We start from the raw sequence: 25,054 nt of genomic DNA, 5'->3' as shown, positions 1-25,054 counted from the left end.
GGAGGCAGAAAAGGGCTATGACAGGCCAGATCACTTATTTCCTATGTAGGATGTTAGAGAGACAAAGTGGCTGAAGTAATATCTTTTATTGAACCAATTTCTGTTGGTGAAAGAGACAAGCTTTCAAGTGTCACAGAGCTCTTCCTCAGGTCTGGGAAAGGCACTCAGCCTATCACAGCTAAATACCAGGTGGAACAGATTGTTACGGAATTAACACATGTTGCAAGAGACCATTCAAGGAGGGTTTCAATAAAGATACTGGATTTATGGCTCATTACAACAATCTGTAATCCACTAACCTTCCTTTGTCCTATGATTGAAGAGGTGTTAACTGCTCACTTCACCTTGAATGATCTCTTTCACCAACAGAAATTGGTCCTCATCCACCTTTGTTTCTCTAATATCCTGGGACTAGCCGGGCTACAACACTGCAAAGAAATATGCAAAGTAGTTGTGTATCTGCCATTGCATGTGTCTGGATTTACTTCACCCTCAATCTTGAAGGAACTGCCATGGTATTGTTGCTTCTGATTGGAGTCTGATATTGGGGGAATGCAGATTTTGAATATCCCAAAAATCAGGAATATTTTGATTTGGGATTTGCATTATCTCATAATAAAGATGGGTCAATTTGTGAAATTTGGGTCCAAAGCTGGGGTGGCATTTAAAACACCCCAAAGTTCAGGTGTGTTCCTATACAAGGCTTTGATTTGGGCCCAGCTCTTGGCAACAGTTTTGTCTTTTTGTGACTCTATCACTATGTACTGAATTCTAAACATTCACAATATGCAGGTCTTTTTTAGCAAGCTGTTTTTATGCTTCAGTATTAAACGCAAGATCTTAGCAGGGTTTCACAAGAGAAATAGTTAAATAAAACCTTGTGCATGAATAAGGCACTAGTAAATGTTTGCCGCAAACAACAATTACAGTCTATATTCTTTAAGAATAAAACTGATCTCTTTAGAAAAACCTTTGTAATATGACAGAGTTACCAATGCCAGTTAGAAGGAAGTTAGAGAAAGTGCATCTTCTGGATCCTGTTTGAGAGGTCTGTGAGAAACTACTACATGCAAATTCCTATAGTAGTTCGAAAACATGCCATGCAGTGGTGGTGCTCTACAGAGCTAAAGCAAAAGGAAACAGTGGTTCTGATCTCAAATGAACCAGTGCAAATTAACTTTAATGGAGTTACTTCATATTTACTTTGGCGTAACTGAGATCAGAACCTGGTCCACTGCATTTGATCTATTTGAACTATAATAGTACTAACCCAGAAAGAATGATTGGTTATTATCCCCTTTGATGTGTTCTAAAAACTAATAAGATTTCTTTTAAACTCCATATCCTCTTTTTTAAATCCAAGGATGCACTTTATCTTTTGGCTAACATACCATACAAAAGCCTTCTGCACTTCTTTGGAGCTGCTGTCATTTGAAACAGCTATATTAAAATCATTAGTACATATTTTATACCAAATGAAATTTGTGCCTGCCAGTCTAATTGTAGAATGGCTGACTACTATTTACTGATAAAAATTATTTAAAAATAAACCCTTCTGTTCATAAATCAGATGGTTCATAAAAACACAGTATAGTTAAAAAAAAAAAAACATTGTACCACTGTACTTTGATGTATTAGTTCTACTCTGGATGACTGAAGTACACAAATTTGTTCTTCTAGCCCATGGGAATCCACTTATACCATAATGGACCAGTAAGCAATTGTGACTCTACTGCTCCAAAAAATCTATCAGATAAAACTACTGCATCTATGTAATTCATTTGGTATCAGAATTATAAGGTCAGTGGCAACCCAACAATGACATGAAATCACTTTCTCCTTTGACAAAGTTTTGCTCCATTGACATTTTCCATTATCTGTATAAAATGTACTAAAAATTCAATGCATTCCTAGTATCAACAATGCAAGGAAGGGAAATATGTCAGTGGTTAATAATTTTTATCTTTTTATGTGCTATTGCTAGCAGAAGCTATAACTGCAAACTCTGGAATTTTTGGCTCTTGTGCCTTTATGTAAGGACTTAATATTAAGTTTATCCCAAGACACATGATTGAAAGCTATTCACCTCTAGAGCTTCTCTTGGTCTTTCAGTGACATTTTGCAAATAAACGGAACTGATTTAAAAAAATGATCTTCAACTTTGAATATACTGGATGAAATTCATTGCTGGTATAATTGCTGAAGTCATTGAGGCATGAAGTTACACCAGAGATGAATCTGTCCCAATTTCTTTTATAGTTATAAAAAACATGCAAGAGATTGAATGACCTATTTTGACCCAAAAACACCATTTCACAAAAGGATACTTTTTTGTTTGTTTGTTCATTTTGTTTTTAAATTAACAAAGCAAAGTTTGCCAGGTGAGAAATCAACTAGAACAAAACTGAAAATTTTCACTAAAGTTATTGTACAGCTTTGCACAGCCCTTCACCTTTTTCAAAAAGTAGCATTTAAGGGTTTGGTTTTTTCCCCAAACAATGATGCTACACAAAATTGCTGCCTCACTCTTGAGAAATACTTCAAATTGGGAAAATCACATTGTACAGCTGACAAGAAAAGACAGCCCTTGATCTTTATAATAGATTTTTATAATAAAACATCCTCAGAATCCAGGAATTTCAAAATTAAAGAGACATTGGTATAACAAGGAATAACCATTGATGGTAGAGGGAATTAAAATTAATAATTTTTTTTGAAGTGTGTTAGGTAAGAGGTTTGGGGGGGAGAGGTTATAGTGAAAGTTGTTTGGACAAAAGAAAATGTATGTTATTATTAGGAGATGACAAGGAAGCTGACAGCTAGCTTTAATACATTTTGAGGATGGTGTGAAAATGTAATTAGATGTTGATATCAAACTATCTGTTCAAAATTATTAAAATCTGCTTGGATGGCCATATACTTGGAGGGAATGATTTACATAGGAGAATACTTGCTTAAACTTGTATCTTTTGCATGGGGGAAGTCTGTCCTCCATTATGTATCAATAGCAGCTGATCTTAGAATGACATGTCATAGCTCAATTTTCAGTTCTGCCTCAAGGTTCTGCCTAGCCAGGATGGGAGGTACGAAAAGTTCTAAAATTGAAGGAGAGGAATCAAAGTATGCTTTTAAATTCAAATATGAAAAATCAATGTCGAAGCATAAATGACATTCAGTGTCAGAAGTAACAAATTTAAAAGTCGTAAATAATTCAATATAGAGAGTATAGTTTAGAGAACATTTTATATGTGTGCTTTTTCCTAAAAAAAAAAAAAAAAAAAAAAAAAATTTTTTTGCCTTTTTGTAGTCTTATCTGTAAATATGAAATAGGCTTACAGCAGCCCCGATGTATTTCTTCATTCATCATACAGTAAAATAGTCTTTTTAATTCATGGCAGTCTTATTTGCCACTGCTTTGTTAAGTTTGTAGTTTAAGCAGTTTGGGATTTTTGTTGGTTGCAAACTTTTGGCATAGTGTGAATACCAGTCCCTTTCAAACACGGCTTTAAGTTGCTTAACGATGCTTGTGTTGTTCCCCATGTCTTCTTGGTTGATAACGAGGCCAGCTCCCGCGTTTTGAGTAAAAGCATTTCCCACCCAGTCAAAATTACCTATAAATAAATGAAAAGAATATATAATGAGACTGCAACATAAAAAAAGCCAATTTCTCAAGGGCAATCCAACAGAATACAGTATTTCTTCCCACTGCTACCCCCACTCTCTAGAACAATTGCAGGAATATATGTATTTTCTATGACAGCTCAGGAAAAAATTACTTATCTAAAGTACACCAATTCATTTCTGCATTTTTGTCACTTTTGCTGAGTCTGAAAGCCAAAACAGGTATTTTACTGTTCTCAAGACTGAAGTCCCTCTCCCCTGACAGAGATTCCACAACCTAAGCAATTTGTTCCAGTGTTTAACTACCCTGAGGCAACGTCTACACTACCCGCCTGAATCGGCAGGTAGAAATCAATCTCTTGGGGATCGAATTATCGCGTTTCGTCGGGATGCTACATTCGATCCCCAAATTGACGCTTGCACTCCACCAGGGGAGGTAGGAGTAAGCGCCGTCGATGGGGGAGCCGTGGAGGTTGATTTGCCGCTGTCCTCACAGCGGGGTAAGTCGGCTCCGATACGTCAAATTCAGCTATGCTATTTGCGTATCTTAAATTGACCCCCCCCCCCCCCCCCCGTAGTGAGGACGTAGCCTGAGAGTGAGGAATTCCAAAACAGACTGCCAAGAGTTACAAAGGGATCTCACAAAACTAACACTTTCTCATTCACTTTCTCAACACCATTCATGATTTTATGGACCTTTATCATATCCTCCCTTAGTCGTCTGTTTTCCAGTTAAGAATTACTTAACTGCTTTGGATTTAACTATCTTGAATTATTTTGTATCAGCTGCAGACTTTGCCACATCACGGTTAGACCTTTTTTCCAGATCATTTATGAATATGTTGAACAGCACTGGTCCCAAAACAGATCGCTGAGGGGACACTACTATTTACCTCCCTCCATTCTGACAACTGACCGTTTATTCCTATTATTTGTTTCTTGTCTTTTAACCAGTTACTGATCCATGATCTTCTTATCCCATGACTGCTTACCTTGCTTAAGAGCCTTTGGTGAGGGACCTTGCCAAAGGCTTCCTTAAAGTCCAAGTACACTATATTCATTGGAGCACCCTTGTCCACATGTTTGTTGATCCCCTCAAAGAATTCTGATACATTTGTGCGGGATGATTTCTCTTTACAAAAGCTGTGTTGACTCTTCTCCAAGAAATCATGTTCATCTATGTGTCTGATAATTATGTTCTTTACAATAATGTCAACCAATTTGCCTCGTACTGAAGTTAGGCTTATCGGGCTGTAATTGCCAGGATTGCATCTGGAGTCCTTTTAATAAATTCACCTTACATTAGCTATCCTCCAGTCATCTGGTACAGAAGCTGATTTAAGTGATAGGTTACATATCACAGTTGTTAGTTCTGCGATTTCATATTTGAGTTCCTTCAGAACCCTTGGGTGAATACCATCTGGTCCTGGTGATTTATTACTATTTAATTTATCAGTTTGTTCCCAAATCTCCTCTACTGACACCTCAATCTGGGACAGTTCCTCAGATTGTCACCTGAAAAGAATGTCTCAGGTGTGGGAATCTCCCTCACATCCTCTGCAGTAAAGACCGATGCAAAGTATTAATTTAGCTTCTCCGCAATGGCCTTGTGTTCCTTGAGTGCTCCTTCAGCAACTCAATCATCCAGTGGCCCCACTGATTGTTTGGCAGGCTTTCTGCTACTGCTGTGCTTAAAAACTCCTTTCATTGCATAGAAGAGTCAGTGATTAGCATTTATCTTTACTGTGTGTGAGTGCACATATGCTATGCCTGAATTCGGGGTAAATTAATGTCAGACTATGCCCGTACATCTAATCCTTAACTGCACAATCAACCTTCATTTGTTTAAAGTCAATGAAAGAACAAAAGTAGCATGATCATCTCTGTGATTGCATTGCTCTACAGCCAAAATGCTTCTGAAATAAATGTAGTCAAACTGTACTAATTCTGGGTCACTGAGAACGAAAATGATGCTTAAAATTGTTGATTGGCTCTAGTTTTCAAGATATGCTATTGGGTCAGTATATACGACCCTTGACTTGGGAATGGCGGAGGATAAGTGAGTTATAAAGGGAAGGGATCTCAATTTAAACCAGAAATGACTAAAATACATCTTTGACTGGATCTATGAATAAATCTATGACTGGGTTCGGATAGTACTTGCTTTTTAGGCAAAACAATGAATGGTGCAATCTGAAGTTGGTATTGCGTCATACATGATATGAATTGCATCATGTTATTCCTAGAAGTCACGGATGATGCAATTATAACGAATATACATCACTCTGCTGATCAAATTGCCCTATATCAGCACTAGAAATCATACAGTGTCGTGCTCTGTTATTTGTCAGTATTTGATTTTGCAAAGGGACACATTTCTGTTTAGCCAAAGTGAGCAGAGATGCCTCGTACTTGTGTGAACAGTGCAGGTAACTTCTGCTATATTTGTGGTGAAGTGACTTTTGCATCACAAAAGCGCAGTATAACCACTATGGTTAAGAAAGCCTATCACCTTTATTTTGGCTGCAAAATTGGAGATCAGGACAAGAGGTGGGCCCCACACATATGCTGCAACATTTGTGCAACAAATCTATGCCAGTGGTTGAACAGGAAAAGGAAATCTATGCCTTTTGCAGTGCCAATGATTTGGAGAGAGCCAACAGATCATACCAGCAATTGTTACTTCTGCATGGTGCCTCCAGTTGGGAAAGGTGTGTCAAAGAAGAAAAAATGGACTGTGCATTATCCAAACATTCCATCAGCTATACGCCCAGTACCCCACGGAGAAGGGCTGCCAGTTCCTGATGCACCGGAATCATTCTCACTTGAGTCAGATGAGGAAGAGGAAGAGGATGAAACTTCTGGTCCTGAACCATCAATGTCACAGGACCCACATTTTCTCCCATCCTCCTCCTCTGAACCACACCTCATAACACAAGGTGAATTGAATGACCTTGTCAGGGATTTGGAACTACCCAAGAGTAAGGCAGAGCTGTTGGGCTCCAGACTACAGCAGTGGAATCTCCTGGCAGGTGATGTTAGGGTTTCCATATTCCGTGACCGTCAAAAGGATCTTGTCCCATTCTTCTTCATGGAAGGTGATCGTGTAGCCTGCAACAACATTGATGATGTGATGGCAGCCCTCAACATCGTTCACGATCCAGATGAGTGGAGACTGTTCATTGATTCATCGAAGACTAGTCTTAAAGCTGTTTTACTGCATAATGGCAATGTTTTGCCATCAATTCCAGTTGGTCATGCAGTCCATATGAAGGAAACCTATGACAACATGAAACAACTTTTGAGGTGCATAAACTATGACCAACATCAGTGGCAGCTCTGTGGCGATTTGAAGGTTGTTGCTCTCTGCCGACTGGACACACAAAGTACTGCTGTTTTCTCTGCGAATGGGATAGTCGTGCAAGAGATTCCCACTACATCAAGAAAGATTGGCCACTCCGACAGTCATTGGAGCCTGGGAGGAAAAGTGTTCAGCATCCACCACTTGTTGAATCAAGGAAGATTTTCTTACCACCCTTACACATCAAGCTGGGTCTGATGAAGAACTTTGTCAAGGCCATTGACAAAACACAAGCAGCTTTCAAGTACCTCCATGGAAAATTTCCAAGGTTAAGTGAAGCTAAGATAAAGGAAGGTGTCTTTGTTGGTCCTCAGATTCGTGAGCTTCTTCCAGATGATGCATTTAACCATGCACTGCGTGACAAGGAAAAGATGGCATGGAAAGCCTTCCAGTTAGTGGCAATAAATTTTCTCGGAAACAACAAGGCAGACAACTACAGGTTGTTGGTGGAAAACCTCCTCAAGGCATACAAAAGCCTTGGTTGCAACATGTCACTAAAGATACATTTTTTGCACTCTCATCTTGATTTTTTTCCACCGAATTGCAGAGCAGTGAGCGACGAGCACAGCGAGCGATTTCACCAGGACGTTGCAACAATGGAGAAACGCTATCAGGGCAAATGGAGCCCATCAATGCTTGCAGACTATTGCTGGACAGTGACAAGAGATGCTCCATTTAATGAATACAAGAGACAAGCCAAGAAGCGCCAAGTAGACACTGAATAGGACTAAACTATGTACATAATAGTTTTTTGCCCTTTGTTTCATAATAAATTTAATTTATATAACCTTTTTGCTGATTTTTAAAGTGTTACATAAACAGGACAGGTGAAATATCATGTAAAGCAACCATAAACACATGAAAAGACCTAGGTTTATAAATTATGATTAAAACTCTACTATCTACAAAATATACATAGACATAAATTGTAAAACCTTAAATATCTTAGAAACAGTAGCCAATCAGTTGTTTTAATTGTCATATTTGAATTCAGCACATCAAAATACATAATAAATAGCACATTTTATCTCTAAAGCAGAAGACTTCTCAAAAATTGTAGACCAGTGTTATGTGCTGTTAATTGGTTCAAGTAAGACTTGATTTTTATCACCATGATTTACTATCTACACTGTTTGAAAACCATCATATTATTATTCATTCTCGGTGTAGAACCAAGTACTGGGCTAGGTTCTCTACAAACAGGTAGGAAGATAGTGTCCATATCTGAATAGCCTAAAATCTAAGAAGACAACAGACAGAAGAGGAGGATGAGGGAAAGGCGAACTCTTGAAAAGCAATGTAGCTGAAGGATGTTAAACATGCATCTTAGTTCATTATTTCTGTATATTTTGTTTTGTTTATCATTTTGTATATGTTAAGGGAGTGGGGATGGATGGAGTGAAGAAGTGTGTTTTCAAGAAGGATGGAGGAATTTTGGATTGGGTCTGGGAGGAAGTTCCAGGTGTGTGGAGCAGCAGAGGAGGAGGTCCGGAGAAGGATAGAGGAATTTAGGAGCTGCTGTACTGGATTACATCAGTGGTCTATCTAGAATCCAGACAAGTATCTTTTCTCTAATAATGGCCAGTACGAGGAAGATGCAAGAATTTTGAAGTGGGCAATTATGGAATAACTAGTCCATAAAGGAAGTTTCTTCCTTATCCTTCAGTTAGAGGATGGCTCATGCCCTGAAGCATGAAGGTTTATATCCCTTCCACACATTTGATTTTTGCTTTTTTCTAAATCCTATCAGTTGTAACTACAAATGGATGCAATGGTATAGTTAGTTGGGTGGCTTGAGAAGAGTGAAGGGGGTGAAGACAGTGGAAAGAAACACCATAGTGGTAGAAGACGGAGCCATGTTGTATAGGACCTTCAGTGCACGGAGCTGAAATTTGATCCAGGGATCTGAAGAGCGATTGGACATGGTCAGAGATGCAGAAAAAAGTGATGATTTAGGGAACACCATTTTGGACAGTTTGAAGAGGGTAAGAAAGGTGTGCAAGAGGCCAGAGAGGAAGCGACTGCAGTACTCAAGGTGAGACATAATAAAGATCTACAGAGGGCTTTGGTAATGAGAGCAATGGGTGTATTTTGCTGATGTTACACTGAAAGAAACAGAATTTAGTGACATTACAAATGTGAGGGGAGAAGGTGAAGATACAGTGACAGAATACAGGATATTTTAGCAGCAAAGAGGCCTGTGGCACCTTATAGACTAACAGACGTATTGGAGCATGAGCTTTTGTGGGTGAATACCACTTCTTCGGATGCATGTCAGGACTCTTTGCTGCTTTTACAGATCCAGACTAACACGGCTACCCCGCTGATACAGGATATTTTACATGATGAAGAATTTATGATGAAACATGTTTATAACACAACATCAGTTCTTTTGACCCTCAGCTATGGTCTTGTAACCGTGACAATTTTAAAGAAGGCACGCTACACACTGGCCCAAAGCTTCAATTCAGTGTACAGTCCAAGCAAATGGGTTGTATGCTCAGGAGCTCTTCAGGGGCTACAGCTTCATCGAAGGGGTGAAGCGGAGGAACCATCGCAATGTCTGCACTCCTCACCTGTGTGAGTGGAATGGTTGCTGGATCTCTCATTACAACCCCAAATCCCTGGTGTGGTGGCTTCACACAGGTAGTGCCCACAGTGATAGGATCTCTGCTGCAGACAGGGGCTGGACACCCCAATTCCTACCTTACCCTGCCCAGTGGAAATGAACCAGTTTTGCTGCAAGTAGGGTCCTCCATGTGTGAGGAAATGAGGATCGATACTGTACATTTTGCCTTTGAAGGGACTATATCCGACTAGCAGTTCACAACACACTTTTGTAAACAACATATGTAGAAATAACCTCATCTTGCTGTCCACAAATCCCTGATAACGCTAACCCATGGAGAAAAACCAAATGACCTTTGTGAAGAGGTCAAAATAATTTATTCCAGCTCCAGACAGGTGACACTGATCTTTCCGTTTTCGTTTAATTTTAAATAACGTACGTTGAGAATCCATCACCAAAAGGACCCTGAGTGCTGTATATAGACATAAATCCTTGAATTGAAAAAAATAATTTAATCATTTAATTTAGTTTAATCATCCTTGGCACATCAACAGGTCCACAGCAGCTATACCTGACCCCAGGCCTTTTGTATAAAAAGGTAAATGGAAATAGGGAGAATGGTAATGTTTATGCTCACCCAAACAGAAGGGAATGAGCTCTGGAAAAGGTATAGGATGGTAGATCAGGCCCTTCTATTCACCCTTACTTATAATACAAGAACAAGGGGACAGTCAATAAAACTGAAAGTCAGAAAACTTACAACTACTAAAAGGATACACTTTTTTCACAAAACACATAAGTAATCTGTGGAAATCATTATCACAAAATGTTAGTGGGGCCAAAAGCTTAGCAGGATTCAAAAAAAAGAGTGAATGCTTATATGATAATGAGAATAGATGGAATTATAAGAGTAAGGATTTTAAAAATGAAAGGAAATAAACTAAGTGTTTTATAAAGGATGTAAACCTTCATGATTGAATGGGTATTTCAAAGAAACTTTCCCGAAGGGGCATACTGTTCCATGAATGTCTATTGCGGGGTTTTCTGATCCTTCCTCTGAAGTACGAGCAGCTGGTATTGGCCACTGTCAGAGTCCATAGGATACTGGACTAGATGGACTGCTGCTTGGTTTGGGTATGGCAATTTGTACGTATTTATGACTCAGAGATGTGTATCCTTAGGAAGGGACTTAACAGGCAGGGCCCTGCATCAAGTCTGGCCCAGGCAGGATTTTGGATGTCAAGCTAGGCCAAATTAGTTGATGTTGAGCTTCAGGAGATGAGTCAACTACAAACTGCCTGAATGAGAAAGAAACGTCACTGATCTTCCCCTTTCTCAGTTCAGCTACTTGAGCTGTGCTCTGCATTTTTAGGCAGTGAGAAAACTGCCTACGAATTAAAAAGTAATAGATTTTTATTCATGAGACTTTAATAAACCCAAGAATGAAAATTTCCATCCTAAATAGGTTATAGTGCTTGCTTTTGCTTCAAGTTTCCAAAGGGTAGTTTTACTACTCCATTTAATAAATATTTTATTTAAAATGAATGTTTACTCTTAGACATTGTTTAAATATGCACTTACCCTATGGACAACACCTTCAGATTATGAACCAAAACATATACAGTACAATGCAGGTATTCTGAAATCAAGCACTAAGTATGCAGGCTGTGTCCCTGGGGTAAACTGCAAAGGATGAATAGAGTGGCAGCTTGTCTTATACTTATGAAGATACCCCAAACATAGTGATGACATGGCAAATTGTGAGGCTAGTCAGTCTTCATAGAAATTAGAGATTGACAAGATCTATTAGACCATCCAATCTATTCCCAAACCAATGCAGGATTGTTCCATGAAGTACATTCTATAGTTGCTTTTTCAGTCTACTCTTAATAATTTAAAACACTACCACTTCCCCTGGGAAACAATCCATTGGAAAGAAGGAATTCAACTCCTCTACCCCAGCACTGACAAACAGCTTTGTATTGAAAATAGGAATTTTCCACTTAATGTCCAATCTTCAAAGACACTGAATGGGGTTTTTAGCTACTTAATACCCTGCTTACAATCGTTATTTCAGACTTTGGGCTCCAAAGCTATAATGTACTCATCAGAACTGACTGGGATGTGGGTTTACTTACCAATATAAGCAGCTCCATCAGTCACCATATATTTATTCCGGTTTAATTTGGGAAGGGAAGTATTCTTTTGTTCTTTGAGAAAGCAAGCATTCTCCTCTTCAAGATCAAAAAATTTCTGCAGTCAAGAAAAAAAGACAATCAGGTTAATGAAAGTTCCTCTCCACACCTTTGCAGAAGAAGAAACAGAAAAATTACAACCCACCCCCTATTTTAAACTGAGAATGAGTTAGTATACAACAACTCGCTTCGGTTTATAGGAGATTGTTTCATTCTTGTAAAACTCTACACTGTATTTTATACCCAATCTGTTGTTCTCGATACCACATACGCCTTGGTAGCCAGTAGAAAAATTAACATATACAAAATGTGTGGCTATGGTATAATAGCAGCAATGCAATGGCATGTAAAAAAAAGGCAATACAATGAACACAAAATCCATCTTTTTCTACAAGATGAGAGCCAGAAATTTGTTTAATTCTCATTTCCTCATTCATCAAGGGGCACTGGAATTTGAAGTCAGCCTCAGGATACAGGTTGTCAGGCATGCCAATAAACTGAATCAATATTTTTATCTTATGTTTCATAGTTTATAACAGGCAATGTGCTCATTTCAGTAACTTCTTAAGATTAAATCTGTAATTTGCAATAAGGGAGAATGTCTGAAAGGGTTAGTTTTATGGAAGTACCACAAGTGCTTTCTATTTTAATCTAGCTGAATATCAAACATAATGAAATCTGCAATACTCCATTAGATGTATTATTTGTGTTCCATAAAGTAAACCGATAGCTGGCCCAAAACTCCAAAAGCAGCCCAAGGGAAAAGTACCATTACACACAGGAAATAACTCCTGTTTGGGCTGGAAACATTCAGTTCACACAGAGATGATAGCAGCTTTTTCTATAAATGCTGACTCACAAAGTCCCACAGATAAAGGTAATTTATAGTGACATGGCATCCCCAGTATCAGAGGGGTAGCTGTGTTAGTCTGAATCTGTAAAAAGCAACAGAGAGTCCTGTGGTACCTTTAAGACTAACAGAAGTATTGGGAGCATAAGCTTTCGTGGGTAAGAACCTCACTTCTTCAGATGCCTTGCATCTGTGAGGTTCTTACCCACAAAAGCTTATGCTCCCAATACTTCTGTTAGTCTTAAAGGTGCCACAGGACCCTCTATGGCATCCCCAGTTTTCCTGGGAACTGCACTAACTACTGTACACAGGAAGACATGGTCCTCACTCCAAAGAGTTTACATCTAAGAAAAGATGCAACAAGATGGGTGTACCAAAGAACTGGAGTGACCAGAAGTAACAGTGATAGAAACACATGATCATAGACTTGCTATGCCCACATCCGTTTTTTTCTTTTTTAACTGTAGCAAATAAATGAAACTAGTATCAATAATCCCTACTTTCCATTTACCTAACCATTAACAGCTGGTAATTTTATCTATCCAGGTTCTTAGATGACTCTCATCAGTACAATGTCTAGACATCCCACTAGCATGAATGCATTTTATCCTTCAAACACATCTGCAAGGTATCATCATCCCTATTTTACAGATGGAGAACTCAGGCATAGGGCAGATTAAACAATTTATACAAAGTCACAGACTTCCTGTGTGGTCTGTAGCCAAACTCAGCCTCAAAGTTGGGTTTCCCAAAGCCTAGCCCACTGCTCTGTCCACTACACTATCCTTCCTACTATCCCTTATAAGCCTCATGGTAGAAACAGGCTTTCCAGAAGGCTCTGAAAGAGGTCAGAGAATTAACTTTGTGGAAGAGTTAAGTTATATTTACTCAACTTTAGTAACTAAAATAACATTTGATGTTTACATATAGTACTGCAGAGCCAGCACCAAAGTGTGAGAATGAACTGGATTCCATTCTGGCTAATGTTCTAATAAAATAATTAAGTTGCAATTGCATGGTCCAGTTCTGCTCTCATTTACAGCTATTCGGTAATACTATTGTCAATGACCTTGCAGAGGTACATATAACTCAGAACAGAAGTTGGCCTGCAGAATCTTTATTCCTTGTGATGATCCTGAGAAGGGAAGGGCCGAGTTTGACTGTCACAATTCAGATCTAGAATCTAGAAAAAGAACCCTTGTTACTTGTAAACTAGCAAAATATATGGCTCCCATGAAGACTTTATAGGACCTGATCCAAAGCCCACTGAAAACAATGGGTGTCTTTCCACTGACATTAATGAGTTTTGGATCAGGCCCATAGAGAGGGGAGCGCATTTTACATTAGTCTGGATGTAAAATGTTGTATCTAGAACAGTTAAAACCACTTTCATGGAAATCTTTTTCTTAGGATAGCACATACTGCAAAATTTATTGTGCAAACTGTAATGTAAATATCTCTAGTACATTAAAAACTGCAAGAACACATGCTCAAATAGATAGACTTGGCTTCAATAAATAGGTAGCTTTGGATGAGAGGCAAATAGCTATTTTTAGCCCACTCTGCCAAGAATTTTTCTATCTCCGCCCCCACCCCTCAAAGCTGCAAAATCTTCTTGGTTACATCTGTATGTCTTTCTTTGTATTTCATAAAAAAAAGTGAACGGGTTTTTGTACTGAATTTATTTACTATACATACTGAGTGACTTGAGCCAAAATTACACACGTAGCTACTAATCAACATGGTACGTCATACCAAAAATGTGCACTCCCTTCTGAATACACAGTATCAGGAACACCTGGATTGTACCCCCAGTGATAAGCGGATGGCCATGAATACTTTCATGGAAAAAAGAAAAGAGAATCAATAAGCAAAACAGTTCATTTGAAATAAGATTGCTGCTCTGTAGTATTTATATGTGTGCTGCATTCATACAAAGAACCATCCCTCCATAGGTTACAAATGGAATCAGTCTGGGTAGAGTCATCAAGTCAGAGTTTAAGGACAGAAGGGTCACCGGCACCACCAGACACCCACACACTAAACCCAACAACTGAAATTAGACCAAAGTAGCACAGCCCTCAGTAGACTAAGCTATTTATGTGCCACAGGGAGAAAATAGGAGGGACAGAGGTGCACAATGCTCGAGGCTCCGACAATGACAAAGAAATTAGTGAGATGTAGTCAGGTAATCATGGCAAGTGACCTTCACCCACACACTGCAGAAGGCAGCAACCCCCCCCCCCCCGCACCTCAGGTTCACTGCCAATCTGTTCCGGGGGGGAAATTCCTTCCCAACCCCACATTTGGCGATCAGTTAGACCCGGAGCATGTGGGCAAGCGCCAATCAGCCAAGCACCTGATAAAGAGAATGCTTGGTGCCACCTCAGAGCTAACAGCCAGATTAAGATCCCTAGAAGTCACAATAGATTTCACCAGAAGATACAGATGAAGAAAATATTTGAATGCTTCAAATAATGATTATGAAGTCCTCTGCATAGTAAAGGATGTGGCAATTAGCTGCCAAATGAACCTTTAAAGATGATACCTGAAGCCGGGATCTGACCAGCTATGGCAGATACTTCAGCAATATTTGTATCGAGCAAGGTTCTAGAAATTATCTGCCATACTTCATTATAGTATGAAGTGTAGTTGTAGCTGTGTCGGTCCCGGGATATTAGAGAAACAAGGTGGGTGAAGAAATATCTTTTACTGGATCAAAGAGAGATGAGAGAGACAAGCTTTTGAGCCACACATGTCTGAGAAAGAAGATGGTCAAATAAAAGATATTACCTCACCCACCATGTCTCTCTAGTACTTCAATATGACAATAATAAAGCAGTATCCAATATCTTTGGTTCTTTCAAGGAGTCTTTTAGGTAGATAGATTCGGGGACAAATACAGGACACAAGAGGTTATACTGGCTATGGCCAGGCCTGATACAGATCAAATCAAACCTTAATTTCTTCAGACCAAGAAAGTGGTCAACTAACGTTAACTGTGGAGGTACACATGTAGTAAAAGGATTGAGAGGCAGAGTTAGAGTGATACACTCTATAGGGCCAATTCACACTTTGGCCAGAGGATGATTTGGTTCTGAACTGGTCTAAGATATTCTGAAGAAGAATCCACTAGAGAATTCCTTCGCAACCTCTAATGGTAAGGAAGCAGAGATGATGGTTAGAAAGTTTCAGTAATCTTTGAGGGGCAGGCAAGGTCATTTTGGGATGAGATCATTGAGATGGGGGTACTTCCCGGCCAAGAGAATAAAGGAGGGTTTGATGCTGACAGTGTCTATCCTGGTGGAAACAGAGTTGATACTGAGCAACTTGTGTCTGTACCATACTGTCTCTACTTCACCACCTCCAAGGGAGGGGAAGCTGCATCTTTGGAGTCCATAGGCTGATGGAACTGCTTTGAGCTTTTGGGTTAAAAAACAAAACACGCCCACGTTCCCCCCCTCCTTGAAAAAAACAAACAAAAAACAAACAAAAAAAACAGGCTTGGGTTTTTCTTTGCACAACAAAGGAGGAGCTGAGTGGGAGAGCAGCCATAATAACTCTTTAACTGATACAACCTTGGCCCAAGATGGTGCATTTATCAACGTATATAGACATATCCTGTGTTAACACCTTTTAATGCTCCTAAGGTCTGCACATCCCATTATGTGAACACAAGTGCTATTGTAAAGACGATTTCATGAAGAAAAGCAAATGACAAGATCTGAATGCCTGGTAATTTTGTTTTGCTTTTTGTTTCCTTGCATAGTTATGTTACTTAAGGTAAAATTACCCGGCCTCTTATCACATGCAAATTGTGGGCTCTTCCTGAGATCAGCCTTGAAGGTAATATCTTAATGCCAAATTACTAATATATTTTCAGCCCAATGTCCAGACTGGCTGAATTGGACAAAACTTGTATTAGGCAACTTGTGTAGCATCACAGGCAGGGTTGGAAACTGTGAACCCAGCAGGACAAATATAGATGTCTTGAAAATGTAATGTGTACTTCAAGCAAAGCAGATAACTTATTAACTCTTTGACATGCTGGCTTTGGTTTGCAGAATCTCTCTCCTCTCACAAAAGCAATAATGCAACTGGAACTTTGTTATTGAAACAAGTCAGTTGTCCAAAGACATTCAGTACCACACACTAAATCCTCCAGTGTACACCTTCAGTGAAAGCATTGCATTAGTAATGCTCTATTTGGAGCTGAGGAGGCATTTCTCCTTTAAAGAGTTTATAGCTTTAAAAATAAAAATGTTGCCACCTGAGATTAAATCTCCTCATTGTTGTTCATCCAAAAGGTGAATTTTTGTCTACATTTGGGAAAATTATATTTGGCCATTTTTGCATTATTTGGGGATTAGGAAAAGATTTTATTATGCTTCACTCTGTTAGACAATTACCATGGGCTAGATCCATGAAGGGACTTGGATGTGACAATACATTTTTCTGGGCACCTTTCCACACAGTGGAATCTACAGCCCAAGTTAGGTGCCTAGGCTCCCTCTACGATGCATGTGGAAAGCTAAGCGTCTAAGGATTGGATCCACAAAATCTAAATGCTGAGCAGGGAGCTGTTTAAGCTAGCCAGCAGGAAATAGTGAGGAGAGGGGTGTGGCCTAAAGCCATCCCCTCAAGGAGACTTAGGGCAGGTCTTCACTACGGTGGGGTCGACCTAAGATACGCAACTTCAGCTATGTGAATAGCATAGCTGAAGTTGCATATTTTAGGTCAACTTACCTGGCTGTGAGGACGGCGGCGAGTCGACCGCTGCCACGCCGCCGTCGACTCCACTTCCGCCTCTTGCCGCGTCGGATTTCCAGAGTCGACAGCAGAGCCATCGGGGATCGATTTTATCACGTCTTCACTAGACACGATAAGTCAATCCCCAATAGATCGATTGCTACCCGCCGATCCGGCGGGTAGTGAAGACGTGCCCTAAGGCTGTATTAGCCTTCCTAAGAAAGAGAGGAAATATACTAGCACAGGAACTATGCTGTGTATAATTAACAAACACTGTACACTATTCTGTGCTCTAATTGTTCAGAAAAAAAGTAATTACCTACATTTTCCCTCAAGTACTTAGTGGCTGAGCACTGGAAAAGATAGCATTTAAAAGAATTGTATTAATAAGGTTCCACAAACAACATTACTGATACTAATTGCATGTGTCTCATAGACCTGGAGGCTGTTAACTAACATTAGCTCCTAGGAACTTCTACTCTCCCAATGGTTCAGCCTTTTTCTTAACTTTGCTACTATTGTCAGGAGGGTTGCTGTGACAGCAGGGTGTGGCTCAATAATGGAATTATTATGCTATTTAGTTTTAAAAGACTTTTTGACGAGAGGAGTATCAATTGTATGTCCCGAGGAAGAAATGTATTCAGTTGGGACCTGAAAGAAGAGGATGGAGGCAATGCAGATTGGGATGGGAATTGCAGCCATTGATGACTAATGCCTGAACTGATCTTGGAGAACTTTATTTTACTTTTCTCTTTAGTTTTTATTTTATTTACATTATTTAACAGCTTTACCTGAGGAATGGAAGGAGGGGATGGAAGTAGAGCAAGGAGTGGAGAAAACTTAAGTTGTGGAAAGTTAAGGATGGACATAAAAAAGAGAATGGAGGAAGACTGATGCCATGAAGGCAGGAAGGCTCTGCCTCGGACAGGTGACTTGGGTCTATGTAATTCACACAGGAGCCATATGAACACCATACCAAACCCGTCTTGGAACTGAAAACAGTCCTTGTGCCAAAAGGCCAAAGCTCTCATTTGCTCCAACTTCCTTCTGCATGTTTAAAACTCAGGGGTAACTTCTCCCTATGGTTTAAGGGGAATTCAAAATAATGGGAGCTGTGCTAACTGTGTTAACTGTTCCCAAAACATATAAAGTCTGACATTGGTATATTCAGACCTCACAGGGAAAATGGATCTAGTATTGGTTGGCTTTATTTACTGAGTGTAAAAGTACATACATTCAGTGATGTATGTAACCAGGCTTCCATAGCAGCTATTAGTCTAATTAACAATAACCATCTTATGTGAATTACTGAAAAAAAAAAATCAGAACCTCAGCAGATGATTTTTCTCAAATGGGATGGGTGCCTCAGAGGACTGTTTTTTTACTTCCAGTATCTTTCACTGAATTTCATAAATACCTTAATTCATGAACAACTATGTCAAATTTAGTGCAACATCAATCATAACTCTACCCGCTTCTGTGAAGTGCAGCACATGTGGTGTTAAATACTTCTTTATACACTGCATGTGCAATGTGGCCAAGAAATAGTTGTTCTGCATTCATAACTTTGAATGAACTGCATAATGTCCATGTAAAATCTGCATTTATTTTATTTACTGTGATAAAGAGGAAGAAGGCGCTAGTGTATTTGACAGTCAGATCACATTATTCCACAATCAGATAAGCAGTCCAGTGATGGCACATTCTCTTCAATTTAAACAAGACATAAAACTGTGACTCATTTGGTTACGTTTCTCCAGGAGAGACCAGATTTAGTGTTCTGAACACAGGACTGGGAGCCAGGATCTCCTGAATCCTAACCCTGGCTGTGACACATGGAGTCATGGGCCAGTCATTTAACTTTCCTTCCTACTGATCTACCTCACAGGGGGTAGTGTTAGGACTGGTTAGTGTTTGTAAAGTGCTCTGAAGATTAAAAACACACACTATGTAAGTGATAAGTATTACTATCTTCCTCAGTTTGGTTTAGCAGAACAGTGCCACTGTACTAACAAATAACAGAGAGAGTCCCTGTCCCCAGGAACTTGCATTATATGATTATAGCACGTAAGTTGTTACCACTGCCATGTGAGATCCAAATTCTGCACAATTGTTACCAAAACTGAAGAGCATTCAGTAATCAATACAGTAAAATGAAAGGAATTGTTACAAAAGAGGACCAAATTCAAACTTGTAAAGGTTTGTAACACATCACTGAAATCTATCTAGTAACTTGGCCACAATGATCATAAATTACAGTGAACACCATGCAGGGTAATACAAAATATTTCACTTGCAGAAGGGAACTGAATTGGGGTTAATGATGCATTTACCTTTGCTACTGGTTCATTAAAGTCTATTGCAGTCAAGAGTTGTGCGTACACCAGGGCTAAATTTGGCCCCAAATTATGCATTTCACGTGGTTTTCAATGAAACTTTAAGGTTTCCACAGTAACACAGATAATCTTAATATACTTATCGTTGGTATATTTTTGTGTACTGAAAACGTCTTAGACTTATTCTGAACCATATGGTGTATACTTACAACTTTTAAACTACAGCTGGGAACCTCAGTGCAAATAGCTTTAAGAGATGAAACAAAGTTAAATGTAAGGGGATCAGTGTCTTTTGAGAAACTTATGAGGAGCCGGACTTTAATACTTCGTAACACTAGTGCTTCTCTTATCTTCCCATCCAAATATGGCCAGTACCTGTGGAGAAAGCACACAATACATTCAGGGAAAAAGCAATCAATTAGATTTTTACCAAGGCAGACCTAGCCCCACTAGGGAAAACTAAACAAAACATGAACAGCATTTGTCTGCAGTCTAGGGAATCAAACTGACATGGCAGGAAGAGCTGTGCTAGACTCTTACCACTGTGTCACCTTGCTTCACACAAAACCAACCAATCCTGGGGGCAGTGAGACCCTATTGGCCTGTGTGAGTGAATATGCCCGAGCTCTTCCCCGGGTAGATGGTCGCAGAGCTGCCCCTGTGGATGCAAAGACTCATGCAAAATGAACTTCTAGTCCTCCCACACCCAGCGGAGTGATGCACATGTCTTCAACAGTGTTAAAGCAGACTGGAACAGGAAGTGCAGCTCTCGCAATTCCGAAGTAGAGAGGGAGCTATCAGAAAGCACTGCTTAACCAAGCCAGAGAGAGAGCGAGAACTTCTCTCAGTTTTAAGCAGAAGGAGCTATCAACGTCTTACTTTTTAAAGCCCTGATTGTCAGCCTCTCCCCCATTCTGGGACCTCAGGCCTAGGACTATAATAATCTCAAGAAGTTCCTGCCGGGGGGTGGGGGAAGAAGAGAAAGAGAGATACCCCAGAGCAGGGTCCCTATATTCTTTGGGTGGGACGGGAGTTTGCTCACATGAGGGCTCTGTCTCTCCCCAACCGTCACTGTCCAATTGCTGGGGAGTCAGTGAATTCTTACCCAAATATGACAGCTGTCTCTGTGGCACTATTCCTACTGTCCTTGGCCCAGAGCACTCAACATGGGTCTAGAGATCCCACTCCTGGAGAAGGAGCAGGCCAGGAGCAAGAGAGTCTGGCAAGAAACCCAAGGGAGATGTGCAGCTCACTTCTACCATCAATCTAAGGAGATTGCCAAAGGAACTCCTTTAATGGGAGCTGGAGGACAATGCCGGTGGGGAAGCTATGGCAGTGCATCAAGTTTAAAGCCAAGCTGCCAGTAAAACTGTAAGGGACCTCTCTGTGTAGATCAGGGGTCGGCAACGTTTGGCACGCGGCTTGCCAGGTAAGCACCCTAGCGGGCTGGGCCAGTTTATTTACCTGCTGCCGTGGCAGGTTCGGCTGATCGCGGCCCCCACTGGCCGCGGTTCGCCGTCCCAGGCCAATGGGGGCGTCGGGAAGCTGCGGCCAGCACATCCCTCGACCCGCGCTGCCCCACACAACCCCCATTGGACCAGGACGGTGAACTGCGGTGAGTGGGGGCCGCGATCGGCCAAACCTGCCGCGTCAGCAGGTAAATAAACTGGCCCAGCCCGCTAGGGTGCTTACCCAGGCGAGCCGTGTGCCGAATGTTGCCGACCCCTGGTGTAGATGGTCCTGTGTCTCGAGTGGATCTTCCCCTCAAATCCACATGGATCTCTGGATTAATCAGGCTAGGGGGACAGATCAGCTGGTTCCTCTATAGAGCGGGGAAAATCCTTGCCTCCTCCCTAACAGAGCAACACTATAATTAAAGTTATAAAAGATCTATTCCATTTTAAACCACTAGTATAGCTTTAGACAGTAACTTTCTCCAAAAATGTTCTTGTGGGTCTCAAATTTCTCACGTCTAGTTTTGGAAGGGTTACACATAACCCTTTTTTCCCCCAATTATGCAAGGGTGAAAAAAGGCATAAATATAGATTTTCAAAAGAGCCAGCAGCCAACAGCTATCATTACGGCACCTGAATTAAGTGGCCAGATTTCCAAAAGGCTCAGCTCCCAGCACCTGCCTTTGAGAGCAATGAGAGCTACTGGATACTTGGCAGTTCTCAATTTAACCACTTATTCAGCTCCAACTGGGGGGAGGGGAGCTGAATAATTTTATTAAGATTTGGCTCCAGTTGTAGGTCCTGAGCACTTTTGAAAATCTAGGCCAAAAATACATTGTGCATAAACTTTTTTGACTTTTTTTTGCTATGAGCTAGCTATAATGTAATATGGCTGGAAGTGAAATCTGTGCTGAGTTTGAAAAGATCTGTTTTTTTAACATAAAATTATGACAGCTTCCATACTGTGTATTAGATCCTTCAATATGTTCTCTCTCTCTTTCACACACACAGACACTATCTGGTATTCATAGAGTGCCAATAGCCATTGTATCTAGGCGCTGAATACAGTAACATAAGAAACAGAAGTGAGCTCTATTGTTGTTTTCCTGGGTCTCAGTCACTTGTAGAAGGTCAGACTAGACACATTCTGATCTCCTTCCAATAGGGGGATCCACAGCTTAGAACCCAGAACTTAGGAATTCCGTCTTAGGTCCCAATTGTGCTCCCAGTTAAGTCAATGGTAGAACTCTCATTGATTTGAATGAGAGCAGAATTGGGTCCTAAGAAATTGATCCATAACAAGTAACTAAATGCCTGGTGATTTATTTTCACCAGCAAGAGCTTTCTCTCATTGCAGCACTGTGCTAATACATTGTGGACACTCACTAACCTTTTAGCATTTGTGTCAAAGACAATAGGGAGGTAATCCATGACAGCTATATAAACAAACTGTTTGGCATCATCTATAACATTGTAGATAGCTTCAATATCCAAGACTCGGTCTTTTGGACAAAAGAGTTTGGGAGAATTCTGTGAAGACAAAAAGTCAAATGTTACACTTAAATTAAAAAAGAGGTGTTTTTTGTCATCTTGAGGTGAGATTTGCAAATAAAATTACAAAACATAGTGGAGAATATTAACCACTGGTATGTTAAACTATACAGCTGTAATTTCAAAGGTACGAACAGGAAACTTGGAACAGGAAACTTGGAAATGGCAGAGATGCTTAATGACTTCTTTGTTTCGGTCTTCACAGAGAAGTCTGAAGGAATGCCTAACATAGTGAATGCTAATGGGAAGGGGGTAGGTTTAGCAGATAAAATAAAAAAAGAACAAGTTAAAAATCACTTAGAAAAGTTAGATGCCTGCAAGTCACCAGGGCCTGATGAAATGCATCCTAGAATATTCAAGGACCTAATAGAGGAGGTCTCTGAGCCTCTAGCTATTATCTTTGGAAAATCATGGGAGACGGGAGAGATTCCAGAAGACTGGAAAAGGGCAAATATAGTGCCCATCTATAAAAAGGGAAATAAAAACAACCCAGGAAACTACAGACCAGTTAGTTTAACTTCTGTGCCAGGGAAGATAATGGAGCAAGTAATTAAGGAAATCATCTGCAAACACTTGGAAGGTGGTAAGGTGATAGGGAATAGCCAGCATGGATTTGTAAAGAACAAATCATGTCAAACCAATCTGATAGCTTTCTTTGATAGGATAACGAGCCTTGTGGATAAGGGAGAAGCTGTGGATGTGGGTATACCTAGACTTTAGTAAGGCATTTGATATGGTCTTGCATGATATTCTTATCGATAAACTAGGCAAATACAATTTAGATGGGGCTACTATAAGGTGGGTGCATAACTGGCTGGATAACCGTACTCAGAGAGTTGTTATTAATGGTTCCCAATCCTGCTGGAAAGGCATAACAAGTGGGGTTCCGCAGGGGTCTGTTTTGGGACCGGCTCTGTTCAATATCTTCATTAACAACTTAGATATTGGCAAAGAAAGTACGCTTATTAAGTTTACGGATGATACCAAACTGGGAGGGATTGCAATTGCTTTGGAAGACAAGGTCATAATTCAAAATGATATGGACAAATTGGAGAAATGGTCTGAGTTAAACAGGATGAAGTTTAACAAAGACAAATGCAAAGTGCTCCACTTAGGAAGAAAAAATCAGTTTCACACATACAGAATGGGAAGAGACTGTCTAGGAAGGAATATGGCAGAAAGGGATCTAGGGGTTATAGTAGACCACAAGCTAAATATGAGTCAACAGTGTGATGCTGCTGCAAAAAAAGCAAACATGATTCTCGGATGTATTAACAGGTATGTTGTGAGCAAGACACAAGAAGTCATTCTTCTGCTCTACTCTGCTCTGGTTAGGCCTCAGCTGGAGTATTGTGTCCAGTTCTGGGCACCGCATTTCAAGAAAGATGTGGAGAAACTGGAGAGGGTCCAGAGAAGAGCAACAAGAATGATTAAAGGTCTTGAGAACATGACCTATGAAGGAAGGCTGAAAGAATTGGGTTTGTTTAGTTTGGAAAAGAGAAGACTGAGAGGGGACATGATAGCAGTTTTCAGGTATCTAAAAGTGTGTCATAAGAAGGAGGGAGAAAACTTGTTCACCTTAGCCTCTAAGGATAGAACAAGAAGCAATGGGCTTAAACTGCAGCAAGGGAGGTCTAGGTTGGACATTAGGAAAAAGTCAGGGTGGTTAAACATTGGAATAAATTGCCTAGGGAGGTTGTGGAATCTCCATCTCTGGAGATATTTAAGAGTAGGTTAGATAAATGTCTATCAGGGATGGTCTAGACAGTATTTGGTCCTGCCATGCGGGCAGGGGACTGGACTCGATGACCTCTTGAGGTCCCTTCCAGTCCTAGAATCTATGAATCTATGTCGCGGGAATCAGATATCTAATTGCTGTTTGAGCATTATACAGAATTATAGTTGTATAGGAAGATTTCCAAAGGGGTCAATCGTAAAAATAGCCATTGCTATCAAAGAAGCTCTACTTGAGAGGAAGGTGTTACATGATACATCACAGGATTTTGCTTTAAAGATTCACAATACTGGTTACATTACAAAGTAGTAGATGTATCCAGGCCACAACACTAACAGGGCACATCATTCATAAATATTATGAATTAGTGTTTATAACCTTAACCTATTTACTGTTTTATTCAAGGTAACATATTGCTAAGAAAATCACAGTCTGTGAAAGATACTGCTTCTCTGTAAGGGTCTGATCTTTAAAACCTCCCTCATTCATGTTGTTTACAAATCACTCTCATCAGGCATTGGTTAGACAAGTGGTGAACATGCTAAACTCTTTATTTTGTTACCTCATCTTCCTACCTTCCCCCACTCTCTTTGTCTGCTTTGTCCACATGTTGCACCCTGACAACTAATCTAC

General features: G+C 40.1%; 1 protein-coding gene across 6 annotated transcripts in view; it reads right to left on the bottom strand.

The window, feature by feature from the left end:
- Nucleotides 1-225: 225 nt before the first annotated feature.
- Nucleotides 226-25,054, bottom strand: part of PLD5 (phospholipase D family member 5) — a 255,241-nt gene continuing 230,412 nt past the window's right edge. For all 6 annotated transcript variants that reach the window (XM_034765027.1, XM_034765021.1, XM_034765022.1 and 3 more), the window contains 4 exons: nt 22,526-22,665; nt 19,891-20,056; nt 11,690-11,804; nt 226-3,611 (listed from right to left, as the gene is read on the bottom strand). In XM_034765027.1, coding sequence (XP_034620918.1) covers nt 3,385-3,611; nt 11,690-11,804; nt 19,891-20,056; nt 22,526-22,665 — 648 coding nt within the window. In that variant the 3' untranslated portion in view covers nt 226-3,384. The remainder of the gene's footprint in view (nt 3,612-11,689; nt 11,805-19,890; nt 20,057-22,525; nt 22,666-25,054) is intronic.

Source organism: Trachemys scripta, chromosome 3 (assembly GCF_013100865.1).
Source record: "Trachemys scripta elegans isolate TJP31775 chromosome 3, CAS_Tse_1.0, whole genome shotgun sequence".
In the NCBI taxonomy this organism is placed as follows: Eukaryota; Metazoa; Chordata; order Testudines; family Emydidae; genus Trachemys; species Trachemys scripta.
The sequence above is the reverse complement of the archived record's forward strand: the minus strand, read 5'-3'. Positions and strand labels throughout refer to the sequence as shown.